This window comes from Leguminivora glycinivorella, chromosome 5, assembly GCF_023078275.1.
Source record: "Leguminivora glycinivorella isolate SPB_JAAS2020 chromosome 5, LegGlyc_1.1, whole genome shotgun sequence".
In the NCBI taxonomy this organism is placed as follows: domain Eukaryota; kingdom Metazoa; phylum Arthropoda; class Insecta; order Lepidoptera; family Tortricidae; genus Leguminivora; species Leguminivora glycinivorella.
This window is the reverse complement of record NC_062975.1, coordinates 488,543-515,525: the sequence shown is the minus strand read 5'-3', so window position 1 is coordinate 515,525 and position 26,983 is coordinate 488,543. Positions and strand designations below refer to the sequence as shown.

The window sequence follows — 26,983 nt, the reverse complement described above, 5'->3', positions numbered from 1 at the left end:
ACACATATTTTCCAAGTGTCTGATGTATTTGGAAAATAGTTCTGATCCTTCCCAGTACGGATTGATGTCATAATAAACTACAAGTTTCCACTCGTCTCGGGCCAGCTTCATGTTCGTTATTTTATCAAAATAAATGCCTTGTCCCTCTTTGAAATGTGACACGCTATGATTGCATTGTGCCGGTGATATAATTAACATAAACAGCATAAGCGCCATAGTGATGTAATTGATGAGTTTTGATCTTGTTTTCCTTTGTTTTGTTTGTTTTGCTGGGGGCGCGACCGACGAGGGCAACGTGTCTTCGTTTTGTACTTCTTTGGTTGATGATGATGATTCGTTTTCTGATACTGGCAGTTTAGACAGTTTGATAATGGGCCTTTTGATTATTGAATTTTTTGTCTTCACTGAGGCGACACGGACAAGTCCATCCTTTCCTTCGTGGACTTCTGATACCCTGCCAAGGGCCCACTTGCCAGCAGGTAAGTTTGCGTCGTGGATGATTACGACGTCGCCGATCTCAATGTTTGGCTTGAGTTGTGTCCATTTACAGCGTGATTGTAGCTGACACAGGTATTCAGTTTGCCATTTCTTCCATATATCTTGGAATATTTTCTGTGTTAGGCGCCACCGAGTGCGTTCGTCCCTTTCTGTTTCAACGATGTGGAGAGTCGGCCCGCTCGATAAAAAGTGTGCCGGCGTGATGTAATCCAAATCGTCAGGGTCTTCGGTCAATGCGCTCAGGGGACGTGCGTTTAAACAACCTTCTATCTGTGCCAATAGAGTCGAAAATTCTTCGAAGGTTAGATGTTGTTCTCCCAGCACTCGGTGAAGATGATGTTTGAGACTCTTCACCGCTGATTCCCACAGGCCTCCTGCGCTGGGCCAAGAAGGAGCGTTGAAGTGCCAGCTGATGTTCATATCGCTGATGGCGTTGAAGAATGATTCATCAAGCGAAGTAGTGATCTCTTCATATTCTCTTCTGATTGCTTTGTTGGCTTTAGTAAAATTTGTGCCATTGTCACTGAAGATGTGACGTGGTGCTCCACGTCGGGCGGACATCCTCCGTAAAGCGGCCAGAAATGATTCCGAGCTTAGGTCTGAAACTAGCTCTAAGTGCACTGCCTTTGTCGCCATGCAAACAAACACAGCAATGTAGCCTTTAGTCGTTTTGATGCCGCGACCTTTGCTTGCCTTCACTGATACGTATCCCGTATAGTCAACACCGGTGTTAAAAAACGGCCTTGATGGATTTGATCTCGACTCAGGTAAGTCTCCCATGAGTTGTGATTGCTTTGGGGGTTTCTGCTTGAGGCATGTTATGCAACGACGGAGGCGATTTTTTGTAGCTCTATTACCTCCTATGATCCAGACTGATTCTCTTAGCTTCGAGTGAGTGAGTTTGGCAGTTCCGTGCAAAGTAGCTTTATGTGCTTGATCTATAAGCAAATCGGTCAAACGACCTCTATGCGAAATGATAAGAGGATGCTTCATTTCCCAGCTGATGTGTGCGTTGTGAAGGCGTCCTCGAACGCGTAGCATTCCATTTTGATCCAGGAAAGGTCTTAATTTCACAATATTGCTTTTTAAATGCACTGATTGATTTGTTTTCAAATTTATTATTTCATTTGAAAACTCTCTTTCTTGCACGTACTTGATGATTCTATTTTTAGCTGTGTTTAACTCGTCAGCTGTTAGGTAACTCGAGCTTTGCTGACGCCGCGAAGCCACTCGTAGTATCCAGGCGAGTACGCGGGTGCAATGAGTCATGTTGCTATGCTTACATATTAATTCATTGATAATATCGCCGTCTGTTTGTTGACATGTTACCGCGTGGCTTTGTTTTGATATTTTAACCTCTTGATCCGTAGTGAACGTGGGCCTTTCTTGATTTTCACTGTATGATGACAGCCAGTTTGGTCCCTTCCACCAAAGAGGGTGTTTTAATAACTGCTGGGCCGTGATTCCGCGGCTAGCGCAGTCGGCCGGGTTTTCTTCGAACTTCACGTAGTTCCAACAAGTCGGTGGTATGATTTTTGTAATTTTCGTAACTCGGTTAGCTATAAATGGCTTCCACTTGCTAGGTTCGCCGTTTAGCCAGCCCAAAACTGCTGTACTGTCAGACCAGCAGACCATTTTGATTTGGTTTTCTGACAGAGATAGCTTGACCTTCTCCATGAGGGCTGATAGAAGTAGAGCTGAACACAGTTCTAGTCTCGGCAAGGACACAGCTTTTTTCGACGGTACAAGTCTTGATTTTGCTGCTATCAGTACCGGCGGCGGCGGCGTTGCTTTTTTGTCGTCGGTGGAGATAACACGGCAGTAGATTGCGCATGCGTATGCTTTAGTTGATGAGTCACAATAACCGTGTAGTTCGATTTCTTGATTCTTGCAGGTATTTAGCCAACGCGGGATTTTGATATCTTTGATAACTGGAAGGTCTTGTGAAATTGTGAACCATTCTTTCTTGATATTTTGGGGTATTTGATCGTTCCATCCGATGTCATTTGATATGACATTTTGAAACAGTAACTTCAGTTTCGTGGTTACTGGTGACAGCCATCCCAGAGGGTCAAATACTTGTGCTATATTCGACAGCAACTCTCTCTTCGTCATTGTGATTGATGTTTGAGTTGGGAGTGGTGCAATTTTTAGTTGGAAACTGAATACATCTTCCTGAGGATGCCAGCGTAGACCCAGCGTTTTCGTTGTTTCTTGATCTTTAAATTCGAACGTTTCTTGCTGATCTTGAGTCTTACTAGCTTCTTGCAGTAGTTCGGGCGTGTTTGATGACCATTTGCGAAGATTAAATCCTCCTGATTGTAATAAATTGATCAAATCTTGTTTCATTTTCTTCGCTGATTCGAGATCGTGACAGCCGTGTAGCAGGTCATCCATGTAAAAACTCTCTTCAACGACTTTAGCCGCTTGAGGATAGTTGTGGCGTTCGTCGTTGGCCAGCTGTCTTAAAGTCATCATAGCTAACCATGGAGCAGCCTTGGTGCCATATGTTGTTGTTGTTAGAGCGTATTCACGGAACCTTTGATGTTCATTGTCTCTCCATATGATTTTCTGATATTTTTGATCTTGAATGTTCATACCAATCATTCTAAACATTTTTTCAATGTCTGCCACGTACGCCACCTTATATTGTCTCCACTTGATGATGAGTGACAATAAGTCGTGTTGTAAATTGGGTCCGCTGTACATGATGTCGTTCAGACTTGTCCCATTTGACGTTTTGGCAGACGCATTGAAGACCACCCTATGAGATGTAGTTGCTGACTCAGGTCTTTTCACGCAATGATGTGGCAAAAAGCACTCCTGTGTCGAGTTGGGTGGCCCGTCGACTTCGTCTGTACATTCGCGCATGTGGCCTAAACTAATGTATTCTTGTATAAACTTCTTGTACTCCTTTTCGATATTGTGATCCTTTCGAAACTTCATCTCGAGTTGCCTGAACTGTGCTATGGCTATGTTCTTTGAGTATCCAAGCGCGTCTTCCTTCTCTGGCTTCAACGGCAACCGAACGACATATCTTCCGTCCTCTTGTCGAAAAGTAGTTTCGCGGTAGAAGTCTACACAATGTTGATCTTCTGATGACAAATTTGATGTTTCATTGATGTCTTCAATGGTCCAAAAGCGCGAGATATCACTCCTGTTGTTGACGATGGTGCAGCATTGTTGATACGATGGCAATGGGACCTTTCCGTTAATGATATACCCGAGTTTCGTTTTCTGGGCTACGGGGAGGTCATCGTCTTTTACTATGGTTCCATTTTGAACGAATTTGGCGTAGATTTCTGTTCCTAATATGATATCAATCTTTCGGCTGATGTTGTAATCCGGATCTGCCAGTGGTAGTCCTCTTAAATATGACAAATCGGGCTTGACGAAGGTTTGATTCGGCAGTGGCAGAGTGAGTTTATTCATGATATATAACTCGGCGTCAAATTGAAAGTCACAATGCAGTGATGACAAAGTGACGTTTATAACGCCGTTACAGGAGTTTCCATTAATTCCCAGGCCGTACATAGTATCATCACAGCTTTCCCGGGGTATTTGGAGAAGTTGAGCCGCAACCTCCGTGATCAATGACATCTGTGCTCCAGGATCAATAAACGCCCTCAAAGTGTGATACTTTCCATCTACTGCCCTTACTTTGATGAGGGCGGTAGGTAATAAAACTTCTATATTTTTTCTACATTCTTGCGTAATACTTGCAACAGTTTTGCGCTTATTAAGTGGATCGGAAGTCTCTTGTTTCTGACTGTAGGCATCATGCACGAGCGTGTTATGTCGTTCATGACACGTGCGGCATCGACTCGTTGAAAAACATTCCTTATCGTAATGATTATAAAGGCAATTTTTGCATAGATTCAATCTTGCAATAGTGCTTCGTTTGCTTTCTGGTCTTGCACTTTGAAATGTTTCGCAATTAAATATGCCATGATTTTTATTACAAACCGGGCAATGTTTTCTTTGATAATAACTTGATTTAACATCATTTGATTTATTTTGTGATAATGATGAATCTTTTATGCCCATAAATGATTTGTAATAAGGTTTTCTTGGTGCTTCTGATTGCTGAGATGTTTTTGGTGTGTCCAACTTGCGGCGGCTCGCTTCATATGATGTAAATTTCATTTCTAGAAAATCTAGGAAGTCCTTTAAGGTCGGCAAGTCACGTGGGTTCTTCAATGATTCAACGTACTCCGTATGACTTTCCGGGTCCAATTTTTGTGATAGAATATGGACGATAAGGGGATCCCATGACACGATGTCCACGCCTAGGTTCCTGATGGCGTTTAGGCACTCGTTGGTGGTGTCATGTAGGCGCTTGATTTGTTGATATGATTGTTGTTGCATTGTTGATAGCGAAAGCAGGTTGTTGAGGTGTGCGGTGAAAATTAGTTTCGTGTTGTTGTACCTGTGATTTAGGATATCCCAACAGGTTTCATAGTTTTCTGAGCTGATGTTCAGATGTTGAATGAGTTTTTCAGCTTCACCTTTAACCTTATTTTTCAAAAATTGCATCTTCTGTGCATTAGACATCGAGCGGTTATGATGTATGGCTTCATTAAATAAATCCTTGAATGAAGCCCACTGTTGATAATTTCCACTAAAGGGTGGGATGTCCATGACGGGGGTTGATTTTTCACGGTGGACCATGGACCATATTTTGGAATTGATAGATTTTTTCATATCTTGGAATTTCTTCTCATATTTGCAAAACGTTTGATTATAAGTTTCGTCGTTTTCGAAAAGTTCACTGTCGATGTCCCAGTGAAGAGTGTCAATAGTTGTCCAACGAGACTGTACTGATTTAAGTAAATCTTCCAATTCCCACTTTTCATTTACTGTGGAGAGGTCGATGTAATGTAGAGTACGTGCGAAGGCCTTGAAGTTGCTCTGTTGCTTTCTCATCTTTTCTGACAACTTGGCAGCATCGACGCTTGGTTTTTCGGTGATATTGAAAATAGGTGCAATTGCGAAAGCAGAATTGATTGTAGCCTGGGTGGCCGACCTTTCTTGATCTACAGATTGATGGGTAGGGACGGCGCGGCTTTGAAGATCCGATGGCCCAGGTTGATTTTCTTCATTTTTGGTTCTTTCTTCAGCCCAGTTGGGCATCTCTGACGAAGGGAGTGGTGAACGTTCTGTTGGTTTTGGTGAGATTGGTCTCGGTCTCGGTGATAAGGCAGCCTTTTGAACTGTATCCAAATGATCAAGCAATACAGACCGAGCTGATTCGTAGAAGGATTTGGTTTTGATGTATGTTTTTTCGGCAAAAGGAGTGCAGTCCTCGTTCTGGAATTCTAATAACCTTGCATGATTGCTTTGAAACTCTTGCCAGAACCCGTCGAGGCCGGCCAACTTGTTATTGATGTTAGACATAGTCCGACGGCTTGGACTATCTTTCTTGTAGTTCTCAAATAGCCTGTTCATATTGGCCATGAGCTGATTTTGATCACTGCAAATCGCTTCCATTTCCTTGTCTAAACTCATCTTGATTTATTGATATGTAGTAGAGTAGATTGATAATTTGATAGTGAGTATTAATCAAAATATTTGACAATACTGTGGCCACTGATGTATGATATTGATATTGATTACCTTGGTTAACTGATTAAAAATTGATGATAATTTGATAATAGCTGCAGCACTATAATGATGATTTTACAAGTTCGAGATTCCTCTTACTTGAATTGATAGTAGACGTCTTCTGTTGATCTTGATATCTTCGATGATGAACTGATTTTTCTATGACAATGAATATAGTCAGGCTTTGATGATTCACTACGCCTGTTTCATCCGCACGGTGAGACCCGCTTGTGGGAGGCCGATTGGACGAAATCACTGTCACAGTCACTGATGGCTTCGAAGGACCATTAAGATGTACGAGCCGTACACCTTAGATGATATGATTCTTGATGGTTGATTGTAGTCTTGATAGAAACACTGATTTTGATACACTTATAAATTTATTGATAACCAAGGTATTTTGAGTACTAGCTAGGAGCACGTATAAACGTAAACTAATGCATAAATCGATGTATGGCGTAATCGCAAATACAGCAATTAAAATAAAGTCATAATTATATTAATTTTTATGCTGACGCGAGAAATGTGCAATGCTTGCATTGTACAGGCATCATTTGCTTACAGTTTTACTTATTTTAAATTACTTCCATTCTTTTGAGACGTCTTTTTAGGGTTCCGTACCAAAAAGGTACAAAAAGAACCATTTAAACATGTTTTGGCACTCTATACCTGAAGAGAAAAAAACATTTGCCAACAACTATATTTAGGCATGCCATCTGATAGCAGTCTTTTTCTATATTCATTTTGTAGTTGGTAAAAGCAAAGCATCCGTACCGTTGGCTGCATACCCTCCAGCAGCGTTGCCTCCTTGAGGTGCTGCAGCTACAATGTATAGAGGCTGGTACCCGCCAACTGTGCCGGGCCTGAAATAAATGAAAATTTACGATTTTTTTTATACCACGTCAATGGCAAACAGGCATCACATGCGCGTTGCCGACCCATCAGAAAATTGTACTTTCTTTTTTTGAAGAACCCCATATTGTAGTTCATCGGAAATACCTCGGCAGGGAGTTCATTCCACAGCCGGAGCGTCCGCGGGAGGTAATTCCTCTGAAACCGCACGGCGCATGGATTTTGGAACGACAGAGTGCTAAATATATAAATATGGCTGAAAATTACGACATCACCGGGCTTCATGTGAAGTTTCGCTGATTTCGTGTCAATTTACTGGTAGAATCTACGTCTAGATATGAGTTGAGGTCAACGTCATCATCCTTGCGTTGTGATTTGGCGTTGACACTTGTTTTAAGTACAGATAGTTAAAAGCGACTGTTATCTGACCTTCCAACTCGAAGGGTAACTAGGCTTAATTGGGATTCGTCCGGGAAAGCGACTGGCAAATATCAAATCACATTTCGCACATGAGTTCCGAAAAACTCATTGGTACGAGCCGGGGTTCAACCTCCGGATTGAAAGCTGAGATGAGAGAAAAAAAATTGGGGCACAGTATTCATCACAGTAAGTAAATGTTAATGACTGCTGCTGGTGTACAGAACTACCCACCCTACTGCAATGACTGGCTGCTCCTATTGACTTACCTATATCCTGCGACTGGCATATGCACGATGAACACTCGCTGTCCAGGAACCAAGCCCGGTAAGTTGGGCGATACGGGGTTCTGAAAATAATAATTGTAGCGTTATACGCTTGACTTTGCTTGCGTCTTTCAAGCAGGCGCTAGATATTTTTTTTTTACTCTTAACACTTTAAGTTCTCGCGCTTTGTACACATATTTAAAGTCGCTTACAGGTCGAATGCGATTAATTAACATTATTTTACCTTTTCTCCCAACGTGCAACCTGGCCGAAACGTTGGGAAAAAAGGTAAAATAATGTTAATTAATCGCGTTCGACCTGTATGTGACTTTAAATATTTTTTCCCCTCACTAGCTCGGAAACACGTGTTTTGTCCTTTAATACCAGCGGGTAAAAACGCATTTTATCCACTAGTGGGTAAAGTAATTTGACCTTGAATAAAGTCAAATTAACTGCTTTAAAATTGATAAAAGTAGGTGAATGTAGTAATAAAGATGATTTACCACCTGTGGAACTACTGGAAGCAGTGATAAACGCATTTTTTGCGTTGTAATTTCCTCGCTGTAGTGAGGGGAAAAGTTTTGTGTTACACTCGGGTGCAAATGTATTTTACTTCTCGTGTGTTAAAAAACTCGCAAGTTCAGGATTCTATTCTTGAACCACTCTCTTCACTCGTGGTTCAACTATAGAATCCTTTCACTTGCTCGTTTTTCAATTCCACACTCGGCGTTAAAATACAACTTTGCCCCCTTGTATAACAAATAACTATTAATTGTGCTACGATTTTTTAAACACTGGTTACACGAATTTAATACCAAACTGTATAGGCGACTGTATATTCTTTATATTATGTCTGCCGAAGTGTCCATAGATGCCATAAAAATTATGCCTAGAGTGCTTGGGAATTCATTTTTCGAAAAAATTGTCTGAAAATTAGCTTGCCAGTAAAACCTCCACATAATTATTAACTTTAAGCGGTTACATTTTTAATTTTTCCGCCTTTTTCGAGAGACAAAGTCGCTGTACCAAATAACACATAGTTGGTTTGATGTATGATAATTATATTTTGATTGATTGATAGATTGAAATGTTATTATATCATATCATTAAGGACATACGGCTCTTAGAAGAATCTTCCACTTTTCACGATCCTGGGCGACTAATTCAAGATCCCAGCCTATTCCACTTGTGCCAGCCTCCTCCACTGACCGCCTCCACGTGGTACAAGACCGTCCCGACCGTCTACTGCCAGGTGATTGCCAGATGCCAGCAGAGACCCTGCTTGGGCAGGTGGTTTGTCTGCTCTGCGCACGTGTTTAGCAGTCTGGCATACGTATTTAGTGTTATACGGACCTGCTGAGGAGGCTGCTGCGGCTGCTGCACTCCTGGCACCAGCTCCACTTCGCTGTCAGGTTCCAGGTTCTCCAGCCGAGCTGGCGCGTTCGCGTTCACTTGACCTGGAACGGTCCAAGATTTTACATGCATGAGATATTCAGCAATACTTTAGGTTAATTGAGGGACCTTTCAATACACCTAGATTTATTTGGCGTTGAATACCTTTGATTACTTGACTGTTATAATACCAAGCCGATGGATACCAAGAGACAGACAGAATGAAAACGAGATGACATTCATTTCTGTACAATAATAAAAGTATGTAAATGATGCAAGTAACTGACTTCCTAAACTTACTTTACATTTTCAGCATAGTCAAAGTCAAAGTCAAAATATTCTTTATTCCAATAGGCTTACAATAAGCACTTTGAAATTTAACATACAGAATGTGAAACATGATCAATTTGGTCATGGTTCACATGAATTCAGAAAGTACTGATTTTAAGAGCTTGCAAACCTTTGCTGACAGAAGCCTAATTTTGTGTTGTCCTTGAGATGAAAACGAATGTCCAATTACTTGACATAATTTCATTAGGCATCCGGTTGTCGCCTATTTGCCGCGATTGTTCCAAAATTGAATCTCTAAGTAAAAACTAGACAATTTGCATTGTGTTGTCGTTACCTTGCTTCTGTTGCGCTTGGCTGTAATAATTCGCCACTTCCGCGTTGTCTAAGTAATATTGCTCCAGCCTAAAAAAAACAACACATACCGTCTTGAATACAGGGTACGTAGCCGAATGGCACAAATGCTCACGAAACGAAACGCTCGTAGATATCTATCTTTATCGTTCTTGCACATTGGCGCGACAGAGCCAGTCTACCTTTCGCGGCGTTTCGTTATCGTTTCGCGTCGCAGAAATGCCATTCGGCTACATCACGAGAAAGGTACTTGGAATGAATGTGGAAGGAAGTAACGGGAGAGGAAAACTGAGGAAGAGGTGGATGGACTGTGTGAGAGATGATATGAAAAGCAAGTTAATGGTGAGATGACGGGGGATAGAGATGTATGGAAGAGTGTCTGGGATCAGGGCAAGAGAATGATGATGATTGTTTTGAATATTATAACGGCATATTTTTACAAATAAAAGAAATTAATAATATCATTAGGCTTATATTATCCCGGCTCGTACCAATGAGTTTTTCTGAAGTTATGTGAAAAATGACATTTGATATTTGTCAGTTACTTTTCGGTGAAGGAAAACATCGTGAGGAAACCGGACAGATGGCAGTCGCTTTCGTAAAACTAGTGGCTACGCCAAATCTTGTGATTAGTTGTCAGAGCGAACCTTAGGCTCCCATGAGAGGCGAATTCCCGGATAACGCAAGGAGAATGATGACCTATGTGGTAGCAAGAACGATTTAATGCTGGATTGACAAAGCCTATACAAAAAAGCGTACCACTGAAATGTATGGGCCTTTTAGGCTTAAAACTAGATGGCGCTGTTCGCAGCCTGGAGATGGCCAAAGTCATATTTTCCCCAAATATTTTTGCGTGTTTTTATGTTTTATAAGAACAAATGACATATTATTTATTTATTTCAAAATCATGATATCACGTCAATAAACATTTAAAAAAAAATTTTAGGAATTATCAGTGTAGTTATGATAGTATTTAATAGGTGGCGCTAAAAAATCGAGGTATGATTCTTAGTATGAAGTATGTAAATCCTATATAAATAATCCTTGGCGGTAGTATGTACCTAAGAGTATAATAACTTACCCTGCCCTCAAGTAAAAAAAAAAACAACTTACCCGGGCTGAAAGTTAGGGTTTCCAGGCCCCTGGTAGAACCTTGGCGGGACGGGGGGCGCTGCTGCCGAGACAGCCACCAGCAACGCTGCAGTGATGCACTGGAAAATACACCGTATAATTATAACCAGTCGGACCACTTTTAGATAATGAGTTCTAGTTTAACGGGATCTAGTTGATTTTAGAAAATAATTGTAAATAATTATACTGTGAGATTTTATAAGCCCATTTTATAGATTGTTACCTGACTACTTACATCAAAATAAGATTATTTTAGTGGTTGTCGATGGTACCCTGTTGTATTTAAGTTATATTTATTGTGGTTATATCAAAAGAGACAAAGAATAAGATATATATTTAAGTACTCGTACTTAAATATATATCTTATTCTTTGTCTCTCTTTTGGTTTTGCTACCTCCTAAGGCAATTTACCACTCATTATACTCGTATAATGAGTGGTAAATTGCCTTAGGAGGTAGCAAAACCTGATGTGATTAGATCTTGGTGCTAAGATAAGGTTCTAATAACCTAACCACAAAATTAAAATGTTGAAAAAAACCCCCGACCGCGACATAGTAGACCGATTTTTATGAAACATGACTAAGAACACTCCCGACTAACTCAGCTTTCAGACAAAAAAACGAAATCTTAATCGGTTCATCCGTTCGGGGGCTACGATGCCACAGACAGACATACACACAGACAGACAAACAGACAGACAGACACGTCAAACTTATTACACCTCGTCGTTTTTGCGTCGGATTTAAAAAAAGGGTTGAAATCAGGAAAAAACACAAGAGAAACAATGCATCAAGAAGGAAGCAAATCCATCATCGGAAGTCTTGTAATAAATGTTATAATTGCAGTTTTATATCATATCTTCTTCATCTTAAGTCATTGTAATTATAGATAAAGTATTATGGCATCTAAGAACAATGCAAATAGGTTAAGTATTTTATTTAACCTTAGGTGCTAATTTCTATGGAACCTCTCATCATGTAACATATTTTTAACGACGACGACAAAAATAATATAAGTTTGACGTGTCTGTCTATCTGTCTGTATGTGTTTCTGTTTATGGCATCGTAGCTCCCGAACGGATGAACCGATTTAGATTTAGTTTTTTTCTTTGTTTGAAAGCTGAGTTAGTCGGAAATGTTCCTAGCTATGTTTTATGAAAATCGATCCACTATGTCGGGGTTACTTTTTCAAAATTTTAATTTAGTAACATGATTCGATCTGTAATACTTATCTTAAACTTAGCTCTATAAATTAGGTTTTGTATAGGTTCATTTTGTGCTAATAAAGAGCAGGTGGCACCTACAGTTTGTCAAGTCAAAACAACAACCTAGAGCCCAATTAAAAAAATTAAAAAAATCAGTCGAAATGAGCACCTCTTTCTCTCTTTGAATTCGGTTAAAAATAACTTTACATCGACTTGAAAAAACCATTTAAATTGAATTAGTGTCATTGTAATTTTTTTGGCATAAAGTATACGACGTTACCACTTTTCAATAAATTTTATCTACTCGTATCTATAACCTTAACCGTGACATTACGATGACAAGGAATATGGGTATCACGTTCATTAAGATTACCTGATTATCATGCAGCGGCGGTATGTGGCAATTTAACTTCATCCCAGCTCATTGCCAAGATCGATTTCAACTAGGCGGCGTATTCATCGCACATAGTCAATTTTATGGTGTTCCACCAGACATATATCTTATAGAAATAGAATTAATTTATTCGTAAACACGCACACAAGAGGAAAATGTTACAAATAAAACATAATAAGGATTAGGATCGACGAAATAGTCTAGTCTCAGCATATTGCTTATCAGGCTATGTACCTAAGGACAACAGTAAAGTTGTGTAGAAATTAGACTTATATTGACCGGGTTATAGACCGTGATTACCTTTTTGATTTATGTCGAGCTCCCGATACTTCGACGCAGAAAACTCTCAAGTTGGTGTTTTCATAGTTGCAAAAAATGTGGCAAAATGTTAAGAGGCAACAGGAGGGGTCAATTCTCCATACAAACGCTCTCGACTATTTCCTCCCCGGGTTTTGAAGCTAGAGCAATGTTTATTTTCAACATAGATTTTTTTTATCTGTGTCGGACTGATTTGTTTTTTTTTTTCAACGCTCTAGGGCTACACGGATCTTATTTTCACGGATTTCAATCGGATTCGGATCGTACTTAGTGCGAAACCGCTCATACAGTGTCAATCTTATAAATAGTGTCAAAGAATTTTTAATTTGTCATTTAAAGGTATCGACCCCTTTAATTGTAGGACTTACGAGTATAGAACACCACTAACAAATGTCAGCGCGAGATGTTTATAAAAATCTTTGACAGTTGTCAACCCCATTGTCGCGCCGGTCCGAGGGATCTAGTGAGACAGTTAGTCTGTGATTTTCTATGAAGATTCGCAACTTTCGAGGCCCGTTTTCCGGTGCCCGGCCTCCGAGGAAGGTGAGACATGCGTTTGAATTATAATGGACGTCGGGGACCGATGCGGTTTTATTAGAAAGGACGAATGGTTTGCTTCGATCGTAATATTCTATGTTATTAAAACCGAAATAAATTACACATATGAAAGAAAAAGTGACCAAGTCCTCCGGTGCCTGAGGCTGGAAACGAACCAGCGTACTTTCCAATCGCGGGAAATGCCTCTTAATCCGCGCAAGTTGAAATATTTTCAATAGATTATAATTTAACTTGTGTTCATTAGAATTCTATGTTATGTTTATGATTCCAATGACAATCAATGCCATCTCGGGTTATATTAAAAACATTAACCAAAAACGTGACTGGCTGCAAAATTTGTAAAAATTGTAACGAAAATTGTGGCACATTTAAATGTACTTACCTAATTAGGAAAAGTCATCGAAGATGGCCAACATAAATTGAGATGACGAAGCCAAACATATTTCGCGTCATAATCTTGTCGTACTGCTTTTTCCTAAAATAAAAACCGAATTATCGTTGTTTTTATAATTATTTTCTTAATGTTCTTAGATTTATAGATAGGTAAGTAGACTCTTAGGTTTATCTAGTTTATGCATCTTACTATTCAAATTTTACTATTACGTTTATTGTTTACATTACACTTTTACATAAGATATTGAATGCAGCATTTCAATACTTTGCATGATTCAATGTAACTCGTAATTTATAGCTTCTAGCTATTAATTATTATTTAATTTAGTTACGGATGGATAGGATACGTAACGAATGATGATTTACCCAATCATGTTGCATGCGGTTATGCGAATGTTATCGAACATGACGTAAAGATATAATTTTAATTGTTTTTACGTTCCAACGATATTTGATGACTGTTTATTGTAGGTGTAACTTCGAGTAGGGCAATAGAACACAAAACAAGTGTGAGACGGCCAAGAAATTACTAAATAAAATTCAAACGTAGATATTAAAGTAGGAAAAAGAAACCAACGTACAAAAAATCGTTTAAATATTTAAAATTGCAAACGGGACTTAAAATATGTGTAAAAATCGTGAAAGTTTACATTGTTTAAATATTGAAAACAATTTTTAAAGATTTTAAATACAGATAAATTCGATCACACGCCCGTTAAGTTTTTGACTATATGTACTGACAGATAAACAAATAGGGGCGCCATCACGTTGGTCCCTATCTCAGTCCACATCAAAATGTGTGCACTCAACAATCGTGGCTATCTTTTTTTGCCCTTTAAAGCGTAATCTGAAGCATCCGGAAGGTATCATCGCAGCCATAAATAAAATAAATTAACATTAATCGCTATTAATGTATTCTTAAGTCGCGTTCTAGGGTAAACTATGGTAATTAAAGCTACAATAACACGTAATACCTAAGCTTGTTGAATTACTCAGTAACCTTATTTTATTTAATCGTTTTTCCCTAGCTGAGTATCGACAACTAGTGTTGCTTGAACTTGTTTTTGATAGTAACTGGTTATAATAGTAGCTCACGTATAAACCAGTTGATGGAGTCTAGTCTAGACCATACGAGAGTTTAATAGTGTTGAATAAAATGAAAAAAACTAATAGATTCGTACACTGAGAGAAAATACAACCAGTTTTCATGTTCGTTCAACAAGTTTTTTGGTTAAAATAGCGCCTACGTGCTCTTTAGTTCAAACAACAAGCTACTTGTCATTTGAATCGGCAATATATTTGAATCAACAAGTCGATTTTATAAAAACAACCTGACACATATTGTTTTAAACATACGTTTGGCTGATTCAAACGGATAAACCGCAACAAGTCGAACTTGTTAAATTCACAATGCAAATTTCTCTCAGTGTAGAAGAGGCGCCTGGGATTGATATTATTCAGCAATGTGTCAACGTTGATAGCTCAATTACATGTTCGAAGGAAGATCAGCGCTCACTTTATGGTTAGCATTATGCTGAGGCCTGAGGGATCATTTCGTGGTAAGGTACAACGGGGCAAATCTTGACTGGGGGGCCAATTGTAACTTATCCATTTTTTTCCATTATTACACTATGATGTTGAGTTCTACATGTATCTACTGAACACGTGTACCGTATATAACCGGTGGACACTCTATTTAATAATGCAATTGTAAAACATGGAAAAAATGGACCAGTTACATTTGCCCCCCAATCGAGATTTGCCCCGCTGTACCTTACACTATTATTGATAGTTATTGTATTTTTAATTATTAAATGTGTTTGTCTTGTTTCGCGATTATTTCTACTTTTATTCATTTATTTATTTAAACTTTATTACACATAAATCAAAAAAATGTACAAATGGCGAGTCTTTTGACACTGGTAAATTAATATCCTATACAATGACCAGCGCGTGGCTACCTTGAGTTTTAAGAGGATACGGTAGCGAAAATGCTAAAATGGAAAGGAGCCCCCCTTTCAACTTGGGAATTTTAGTTAAATGTACAAGTGTTATTAACTATATTTATCGAAAAAAAAATTGTCCATTAAGAATAACTCAATCAAAAGATATTTCAAAAAAATCTTTAAAATCGAGGTTCCGCTCTCGACTCTTTCCTCCTTCAAAACTTAATCAATCGAAACGAAATTTGAGAATCTGAATAACAATGAAATAATCTATGTCGGACTGTTTAGCTTTTTTGGTTAATTGTTGACAATCTTGAGTATCACACCTTTTTTTGCGCAACAATGAAAAAGGCCGTTTTTGGAAATTTTTGATTGGCTCTAGAGTCTTTAAAAAGCAGAATATCAAAAAAATCAAAACGGTCCGACACAGATAAAAATAATAACAATCTGTGTTGAAAAAATCATTGCTCTATCTTCAAAAACGAGGGAGGAAACAGTCGAGAGCGTTTGTATGGAGAATTGACCCCTACCGTATCGTCTTAACACATTACTCGATAGCGTAGGTCAAACGTTATGGAAGATAGATAACATTGTAACATGGAGAAAGTGCTCAGTGCACTTCGAACCAAAATGTACACTCATTTTCCGCGACATGGACATGGTAACACTGCCAAAAAGTGCCACCAAATGGCTACTTCGAGACAAAAAATTATCTACGATCATGTCCCATGTCGTTTACGCCAAAGAGCATTGAATCACTACGTTTACGATATAGAGCAACGTAGCCATCGAACCGAATAGCTAGAATTGTAATAAGTGTCCCGTTGGGCAGTGATGTCACGCAACCTTTAACGATGGTGTGGCGATGTGGGTGAAGGCCCTACGAGAGGCACATACTAATACGAGAACAATCCCGCGGCTTCCTTCCGTCGTTATCAAATTACATTCATTACGTGAGCGTCCTAAGGATACGCTTGCTTGCCTACGAAGTGGGTGCCTACTATAAAATTTTAGTGATGGTAGAGATTATTCATTAAAAGTTTACTTTATTTACCCAGGGGACAAAAACGTCTTTATTACGCTAAGAACTGCAGAAACTAAAAAGGTGCAGCATTTTGTTGCACATTTACATTTCGAATCCATATTATAGTGTCATGCTAGCTTAAATTTAACTCTGTGAATTATATTCGGGGCTGTAAGCATGCTAAGTATTTGTGATATAAAATAAAATTAGTATCAAACTGAACGTTTTTACACGGCAGTGCGGCAAAGACAGAAGAATAAAGGAAATTCACAGTGACAGCACCCGCGTTAATGCTGCTGTATTAAGTCCGCCATTTGTACATAGTTGTGTACATATATTTTGTGTAATAAAGTTTTATCCTCTTATTCATAAACGTACACTATAGTTAGTTATAAGTTAATTGGTGTGATAGAAAGAACAAATGAACTTTATCCTATAACTATAGTGAACGTTTAAGAAATGAATAAGGGGGTAAATAATTAAACCTTTGGTATCATCTCTTCTAAGCTTTAAAGTGTGTCTCAGCCTCTCATAAATCACAATAGATCGGGGATAGTCGCAGTGCTACATACTAGAGGTATAGGCGCTAAGATAGCCTTACCTTACTATTAAGTCTTTAAATAAAACACAATTTAGTTAATTTTATGATTGCTTTTACTCCAGGCAATACAATGACAGTTCTTGGTAATGCGCTAGCACTGTGACAACCAGAGGGTTGCCAGTAGATATTAAATCCGATACATTACATTCGTCCCCCTTTTCAAAAGTTTAACTTAAAATCTAATAGTTACAAATTTAACCTATCCGGCGCTCTTCGCGGTCTAACAGACCTCCTTAATGTTGGGCTGGCCGGTGTTTCGATACTAACGTCCTTTTCCCTTTCCCCTTCTCCAGCAGCTGGATGCTCTGGCATTCCACTGCTAACGTTTTCACCCATGGAAACATTTCGATCTACTTCTAAAGGTGCCCCATTATTTTCAAAACCCACTTCGCTAAAAGGCTGAACTGGTGGCTCCTCAGACAACGTTTCAGGCCTAGTTTCTTGTTCTACAGATATGTCCGCTTGGTGTTCTAAGTCAGAGCTAAAACAAGGCCTTAGAGAGGATGCATGGTAATACTTATGAATACCCTCCACATTAACTACATACCTAACCACACTCAATTTTTTCACAATAGTTCCTTTGACCCAGCCCTTTCCTTTGCTCAACTCCTTGCACCAAACTCTATCCCTCTCCTTAAAATTTATTAATACTGTCTGTCTATTTGCTTTCTGATTTTTTCTCGAAATTACATTATATGGCTTCATTAAATCAAATCTGGTTCTAGGTTTTTGTTTGAACAGAAGTTCATTTGGTGACATTCCCGTTGCATTAGGTGAGTTCCGGTAAGTAAAAAGGAAATTCTGTAAACTTATTTCTCTAGATAATTTAGGGTGAAGATTTTCTAATCTAGATAAGAACTTTTTAACAGTAAATACGGTCCGTTCCGCTAATCCATTGGATTGAGGATGGTACGGAGGAGTCTTGAGTGCTTCACATCCATTAGCTTTCAAAAAAGTTACAAATTCACTAGAGTTAAAAGGTGGGCCATTATCACTAACTAACTGGGCTGGTATCCCTATAAAGGCAAAAGTCTTACATAATTTTTCAATAACTTGTGGGGCTGTAGTGCTCTGCATAATATGTACATCTAACCATTTAGATCTAGAATCCACAATTAATAGGTAGTTAGTAGAGTTTACATAAAAAAAATCAATGTGAACTCTTTCAAAATTACTCTCTGCGGTCTTCCAGGAATACAGTGAACATGTATTAGTAAAACTTCTAGAAGATTGGCAGATGTCGCAACCCAAAATTAAACTTTCAATATCCTGACCCATGTTTGGCCACCAGCAAAATTCTCTCATAAACATTTTAGATTGTACCACCCCTTGGTGTGATTCATGAAAATTGCTAAGTACTTTAGACCTTAATTTTAATGGAATTACTACTCTACTACCCCATAGTAAACATTTTTGTTCTACACATAACTCAGCTCTCTTTACAAAATAGGGCTTTAGCGAATCCTCATTTACACTTTTAGGCCATCCTGTAGTCACAAATTCACAAACTTTACTGAGTACTGGATCAGTCTTAGTACACAATGCAATCTCTTTATAATTCAATGGTGAATCTTCAGAAAAGTTTAAGTAGCTTATTTCTTCAGACTCCACTGTTACTTCAGGCAAGGGCAAGCGAGATAAGGCATCAGCATTCGCCAGTAATGTGCCTTTTCGATACCTAATCTCATAACTATAACCAGACAGTAAAAGAGCCCATCTCTGAAGCCTGGCATTAGCAGTTACTGGTATTCTCTTTAGAGGATCAAAAATGAATTTCAAAGGTTGATGATCAGTTACCAAAACAAACTTACGGCCATACAAAAACTTGTGAAATTTTTTAACAGCAAAAATGATGGCCAATGCCTCTTTCTCTACTTGTGAATAATTTTGTTGTGCACTATTCAAGGTACCAGATGCAAAACTAATTGGCTCACCATCAATTTTATGACTAAGTACCGCTCCTACTCCATATTTACTAGCATCTGATGTCAAAAATAACTCTTTACTACCATCATAATGTACTATTAACTGATTTTCTAATAATAATTTCTTACTATTTTCAAAAGCTCTTTTGCAACTCTCTGTCCAGTTAAAAGGAGTATCCTGTTTCAGTAAATTATAAATGGGTGTCAAGCATTCTGATAATCTAGGTAAAAATTTCCCATAATAGTTTAGTAGACCAAGATAAGCTTGCACCTGAGTAACTGTTTTGGGTTCCGGTGCTTTTAAAATAGCTTCCACTTTCTCCGGTAATGGTTTCACCCCATCTTTGCTAATAATATGGCCAAGAAATTTAATTTCCGTTGAGAAAAACTGACACTTTTCTAAATTTATTCTTACATTGTAGCAAAGTAAACGTTTCAAGACTTTTTCTAAATTCTGGTAACAATCCCAAATACTCTTGCCCTTTATTACTATATCATCAATAAAACACTTGACATTTCCTAATCCTTCTAAAATTTGGTCCATAACACACTGGAATACTGCCGGTCCACTTGAAACCCCAAATTGCAACCGGGTTGGTTGGAATAAGCCTAAATGGGTGTTAATTGTCATATACTCACGAGACGTCTCTTCTAATAATAACTGTTGATATGCACCCGATAAATCCAAAACACAGAAAACACTACCCCCTGACAATTCAGTAAAAATGTCCTCAGGTAATGGGAGAGGATAATGTTCACTATCCAGTACTTGATTTAGTGTTACTTTATAGTCCACACAAACACGTATTTTTTTATCAGCTCGTTGCGCCACCACAATTGGACTAGCCCATTTACTATGCCTCACTTTTTCTATGATTCCGGCCTTTTCTAAACTTAGTAATTCTTTTTCCACTTCCATTTTCTTTGAATAGGGTATAGTATAAGCTTTGTGAAAGATAGGTTCTGCTCCATGCTTCAGTTTTAGACTTGCTTTTAATTTCAAAATATGGGAGGACCTATCCTTCTCAAAAACCTTTGCATATTTCTTTTTAATGTCTTGAATTAATTTTTTCTTATCTATACCTTCAGATTCCAGCAGTTTAATCTGAAAATACCTCTGCCATTTAGGAAAAATAATTCTTAACCAGTTTCTACCAACTAATGGCTCAAAATATTTGTCACATTCAATCACTATTAAATATAATTCTTTTTTTATATTCTTTACCCATAATTTAACAGCTCCTAAAATTTTCAATGGCTCCCCTGACACAGATTTTAATTTAGTACTACATTTCCTTAAATCACTTTCACTAAAATACTTCTTAAAGTCCTTACTATGTATCACTGATTTACATGCTCCCGTGTCCACTTGCATCTTCAGAGAAATTCGATTTCCTAGTCACAAGGGTAACCATGCTGCTTCTTCCTCGTCCCTGTTGATATTTTGAATACTTCCTAGAATTACTTCTTCACCATCCTGTTCATCCTGGCCCTGATCTTCTTTGTCCTGCTCCACAAGCTGTTGCAGTAGCTTCCTTTCCCCTGCCGGCCGAAAGTGACACTTTGTGGCAATGTGCCCTTGTCTTTGGCAATTGTAACAGGTCCAAGACTTCTTAAAGCATCTGTCCGCAGTATGACTGCCTCCACAACGGCTACATTCTCTGGTATGCTGAGCATTATCTTCTTTTGAGTGTTGTTTCATTTGTTTTCTCTGGCCTGTGGATAGCTTCATTATTTCCGACTGACAGACAGACCCGACAGGTTGGATATTTTTAGTCTCCTTTTCTGCACTTTCCTAAGCCAAAGCAATTTTTACAGCCTCCTCGAAAGACAAACTGTCACCCACCGTTAACAGCTTTTTGACAAGATGCTCCCTCATGAGTCCACACACCAACCTGTCCCGCAGTGCCTCCTTCAAAAATGTACCAAACTTGCATAAAGCCGCTTTCCCTTTAATTTCCACCACAAAATCATTCACACTCTGTCCCTCCTTTTGTTTGCACATATAAAACTCGTATCTGCCCGCTACAGCAGACTTACTCGCCACATAATGATTAGTTAGGGCTTCTACCAGCTCCTTATAACTCTTCTCAGCCGGTTTATCTGGTGAAACAAGGTTTTTCAAGACGTTGTACGTTTCTGGTCCTATTAGGGTTATAAGCATCGGAACTTTCATTTTCTCTTCAATGGAATTTACTATAAAAAACTGCTCCATCCTTTCATTATAATCCGCGAAATCTTTTTGGGAATTATAATGCTCAATGTTTCCAACTAAAGCCATCTCGTCGCCAATATTAAGTCTTTAAATAAAACACAATTTAGTTAATTTTATGATTGCTTTTACTCCAGGCAATACAATGACAGTTCTTGGTAATGCGCTAGCACTGTGACAACCAGAGGGTTGCCAGTAGATATTAAATCCGATACATTACACTTACCTTACCTTACATAGCCCCCAACAAAGAAGAAGCATTTATGTGTCTTTTAGTTCTCTCAATTTAGGTGTTTAACGTTCCACTTACAATTGCTCGTTTACTTTGTGGATACCACGAATTTTTAAAGTCATTCAATAACGTCACAAAAAATACCTTCTTTGTATGGATAAACTGAACACAACCTTCAAACGGTTTCTTACTATCTACTAGCAAAGATATCATACATTATATTCCGTTACATTTCATTTTATTCTATCAAGTTTCATATTTTTAGAACGTAAAAAACTCACGGTAGTCTATAAACTAGCTCTATAAAGTAAATGCGAGACAGTATTTTTTTTACCATCCCGATTTAACTTGAAACCGCATAACTCACGCGATAGTCATCTAAATACATAATAAGTTCTCAAAGAACGGTAAGCACGTGGTCCGAAAACGGCCGTTTGCATGCGAATGGCTGCGCGGGCGTCGACCCGCGGGGACAGACGGACAAAAAGACTGGCTCACAAAAGCCTTGACAGTTTGTCAAGAGGACTCAACATTAGCGTAATGAATCATTATAGGGATATGACAATATAGGTATGTTTTTTATGATAAGAATATGGAAAGCAGTCATCGCCGTCCATAGATATAAGTAACATCAGTGTGCGTAGCCGAATTCACAAACGCTCACGATAATATCTCTGTCATAACTATCTATCTCTATCGCTCTTGCGTATTGGCGCGGCAGAGCTAGACTGCATTTCTCTCGGCGTCTGGCGTTGCAGAAATGCCATTCGGCTAGCAGGCCTGGGGAGCCACTTATGCGTTGCCGACCTTTGAGAACCCTAAATACTTGCTTCTTGAAGAACCCTGTCATAGCGCAAGGGAAACACCTCAGAAGGTAGCTCATGCCACAATTTGCAGGATCTGGGCAAAAACAGCGAGAGGCCACGTATGTACGTTAAAAAATCAAAAAGGTAATGACGGTTTACATATATCCCGGTCAATATAAGTCTAATATAGGTTACGTCGTTAACGCACCGGCGCAATAGGCCATTTCACGCGACCGACACGACGTATTCTATAATCAGCCATCCACGATCCTAAAATTAACAAATAACCTACTTACAACCAACAAAATTAAAATTTTGAAAAGACCCCCGACACTATGTGGACCGATTTTCATCAAACATGGTTAGATACACTCCCGACTAATTCTGCTGTCAAACAAAAAAAACGTAATCCAAATCGGTTCATCCGTTCGAAAGCTACGATGCCAGCAGACAGATAGACAAACAGACTCGTCAAACTTATTTGCGTCGGGGGTTAAAAACAGGTAGGTCTTCTCTAGGTACTTTTAGATTTCAAATTCACATTAGGTTGGATGTCCGCGAATCTTGAATTGGCCAAACTTGGATTTATTGTACTACTTACGTATTGATGGGTGCATAAACCTTTGAGGTTGATGTTTTCGGAGAGCCATGACACTCATGACTTACGCTGGACTTATTTGGAATGTGAGTATTTATTTAATGTATTTTATATGGGCATGTTTTAAACATTCAGTAGGTGTTTAGTACCGGAGCAAAAAATTTAATAAGTAACATGATATTTGCAGCAATTGCACAAAGATGCTGTAAGTGAGATTGATAACTAGCCTCACCTCAGTAGTTACCTACATCAGTAAATGCGGGTTATTTGTATAGGCATAATTAAGTGACATCTAGCGACAATCACGCGTCAAATAGCGTGAATTATCAGTACCACTACTCGATACTAGGTGGCCACAGTGTCTCGTCTGCCAAAAAATTAATATTATAACAGTTTACAACTTAAATTACAAGCAGAAGGAATTGAAAACAGAATACTGATTAATACTATTTTAATATTAGCTAAAAATTGGTAAGCATTAGACTCTTCGTTCGTCGTGATATCTATTGACAAGTAACAGTACTGACGAGTGACAGTGATTGTCGCTAGATGTCACTTAACTATGCCTATACAAATAACCCGCATTTACTGATGTATGGAGTTAAAACTCTTCCCTTACTTATTCCTCTATAAATAAACAATAAATAAATAAATAAATATTATAGGACATTGTTACACAGATTGACTGAGTCCCTCTATGCTCTCATGGAGTTTACCTAGGCGTGATCAAGAAATCGACATCAATGTGCATCGCGGGAGCGTGAATATTTATCACTTTGAGTTAGATTTTTAGTGTGATTCCATCATCAAATCATCATGCATGCATGCATGGTCGGCGCAACATGTCTTTTTCTGCCATATCTCTCTATAGTACGATTCATACGTAATTTCCCCATTCACTTGTAAGTAATAATTTCATATTATCTCTCACACAATCCATCAACTTTTTCTTCCGTTTTTTGTATTTTTAATAACCTCTTTATCGATCTGTCTCTGCCACGACTACACTACACTTTTAGGTTGATCCAAGTTGATCGGATAATGTGAAAACGCGCTTAGGTGTGAAATTGTTTTCTTGCACGTCCGCTGTCGCGAAGTCCATCCAGCGCTTTTTAATTTTTTTACCACGTTGATGGCAAACAGGTATACGGTCCGCCTGATGGAAAGCGATCACCGTAACCTATGGACGCCTGCAACTCAAGAGGTGTCACATGCGCGCTGCCGACCCATTAGAAACTTGTACACTCATTTTTGAAGAACCCGATACTGTAGTTCATCGGGAATCATTGATTCATCATTTATAACCTGATTCATCAATCATTCATAGAAAAATATCCACGCAAAATAGCCACAAATGTCCAGCGTTGTCTTAGACCGTTGCAGTCACATTGCACAAGCTGTCACGCGCATTTTAACATGCGGCATCGAAATCCCATCGTTTCCAAACCGCCTGTATTTGCAATCTGTCCCATAATTGCGGTGCGTAGGACCGAGGGATGCGCGTGGCTGCGTACGCGCTGCGACCTGGATTTGAATGTATATTTGTCATTACACAAGTGACTAAATATGCCTGAGAAGTTCTGAAATATAGTTAAAACTTCTCTTAGACCCTTCTTCTTCTTTTCGGCCCTTGACACCGTGACCGAATGGCGGAGTGGTTCAGACATTCGAGTCAAGTTTTGGACACTTGAAGGCATTGGACATTTTTTCTTTGTATATGACATTTATTTCAGTTTAAAGTTAAAACTTGTACTGAACTGACTTAACTTATAACTCGTAGTTTGTCAAAAACTAAATAAACATATTAAATAGTTATAAGGTCGCTGCGTTCGCGCACACGACTTATGGTTGTCATTACACACAAGTGACAAAATTTAATATACGTCTACTTGAGAACTAGTTACTGAAATATAACTGAGAACTCACGGCGCATTTGACGAGTACCTAATAGGAGGGGTCACTCTTTGAAAAACTTAAGAGGCCTTATTCCTAAAGACGAGCGTTTTTTGCAAAATAGAACCTTTTTCATTCAAAATTATAAAGAAACTATAAATGATTATTAAAAAAATGATAATGTTCCTAAAAGTACATATCTTAAGCTAGAAAGTCAATTGGTACTACTTTAAAATATGTCTTTTTATACTTCCGAAAAATCAGTTTTTTCGGAAGACGTTTTCAATTTTCATAGTGGGATAGCTCGTTTAGAATCGTGATTGTGCTGTTAAAAATGTTATTTGGGGTAATAAATGATCACAATCCTATTTGTTATATCCTGTACGAGTTAGCTAATACTTTGACATTTTAAGATTTACTTGAAATGGTGGATAAATAACCTTCCGTATCCTCCCCATTTTTTCGATAAAAAGAGGTTTACATTATGTATTTTTCCTGCGATTCCTGCATTTTTTGTAACTCTTAAATAATATTATCCTAAACTAGAACTTCTTATTGACCTATAAGAAAAAAATCATACATATAAGACATACCTTTCTGTCGATAGATATGTTTTTAAAACACCTAAAATTCGAATAAAAGACACTGTGCTAACGCGAGCCCGCTCAGTCTGCGCCGAGCGCTCGAAGACAACGGACCTGCGTTTGATCGTCCGGCGCACCTAGCTTTCGTAAGCAGCTCGATAGTTCCGAGAAGTGCCGTAAACTGCGACTAAACAAATCTTGATCCTTTTTACACCTTATGCAATTTTAGCATTCGACATGCTTTTCATATGATTTTGGATTTTAAGTTATACGTGAAGTTTGTTGAGAGTTTGAATTATTATTATATTTTGGGACCAGGATGAGGTTCTGGTTCTCATGATGATGGAGTCAGGCAGGAGATGTTCAACAGAACTGCTATTCTACTTATCATAACTCCACCATGTTTGGGCTCATTAGATTTGGGCTGATGAGCACCATCGATCTAGATGAGGTCCAAGGTCTCATGATGGAGTCAGGAGGTGGTCAACAGAACTGCTATTCTCCTCATCATAACCCCATCATGTTTGGGCTCATTAGATTTGGGCTGACGAGCACCATCGAACTAGATGAGGTCCAAGGTCTCATGACGGGGTCAGGAGGTGGCCAACAGAACTGCTATTCTCCTCATCATAACCCCATCATGTTCGGGCTCATTAGATTTGGGCTGACGAGCACCATCGAACTAGATGAGGTCCAAGGTCTCATGATGGAGTCAGGAGGTGGTCAACAGAACTGCTATTCTCCTCATCATAACCCCATCATGTTTGGGCTCATTAGATTTGGGCTGACGAGCACCATCGAACTAGATGAGGTCCAGGGTCTCATGATGGAGTCAGGAGGTGGTCAACAGAACTGCTATTCTCCTCATCATAACCCCATCATGTTTGGGCTCATTAGATTTGGGCTGACGAGCACCACCGAACTAGATGAGGTCCAAGGTCTTATGACGGGGTCAGGAGGTGGCCAACAGAACTGCTATTCTCCTCATCATAACCCCATCATGTTCGGGCTCATTAGATTTGGGCTGACGAGCACCATCGAACTAGATGAGGTCCAAGGTCTCATGATGGAGTCAGGAGGTGGTCAACAGAACTGCTATTCTCCTCATCATAACCCCATCATGTTTGGGCTCATTAGATTTGGGCTGACGAGCACCATCGAACTAGATGAGGTCCAGGGTCTCATGATGGAGTCAGGAGGTGGTCAACAGAACTGCTATTCTCCTCATCATAACCCCATCATGTTTGGGCTCATTAGATTTGGGCTGACGAGCACCACCGAACTAGATGAGGTCCAAGGTCTTATGACGGGGTCAGGAGGTGGCCAACAGAACTGCTATTCTCCTCATCATAACCCCATCATGTTCGGGCTCATTAGATTTGGGCTGACGAGCACCATCGAACTAGATGAGGTCCAAGGTCTCATGATGGAGTCAGGAGGTGGTCAACAGAACTGCTATTCTCCTCATCATAACCCCATCATGTTTGGGCTCA

At 39.0% G+C, this 26,983-nt stretch overlaps 1 protein-coding gene across 1 annotated transcript in view; it reads right to left on the bottom strand.

Moving 5' to 3' along the window:
• Positions 1 to 26,983, bottom strand: part of LOC125226111 — a 43,985-nt gene that overhangs the window by 11,785 nt on the left and 5,217 nt on the right. The window contains exons 2-6 of the mRNA XM_048129974.1: positions 10,785 to 10,882; positions 9,655 to 9,722; positions 8,991 to 9,094; positions 7,641 to 7,720; positions 6,877 to 6,965 (exon numbers count right to left, since the gene is read on the bottom strand). Coding sequence (XP_047985931.1) covers positions 6,877 to 6,965; positions 7,641 to 7,720; positions 8,991 to 9,094; positions 9,655 to 9,722; positions 10,785 to 10,882 — 439 coding nt within the window. The remainder of the gene's footprint in view (positions 1 to 6,876; positions 6,966 to 7,640; positions 7,721 to 8,990; positions 9,095 to 9,654; positions 9,723 to 10,784; positions 10,883 to 26,983) is intronic.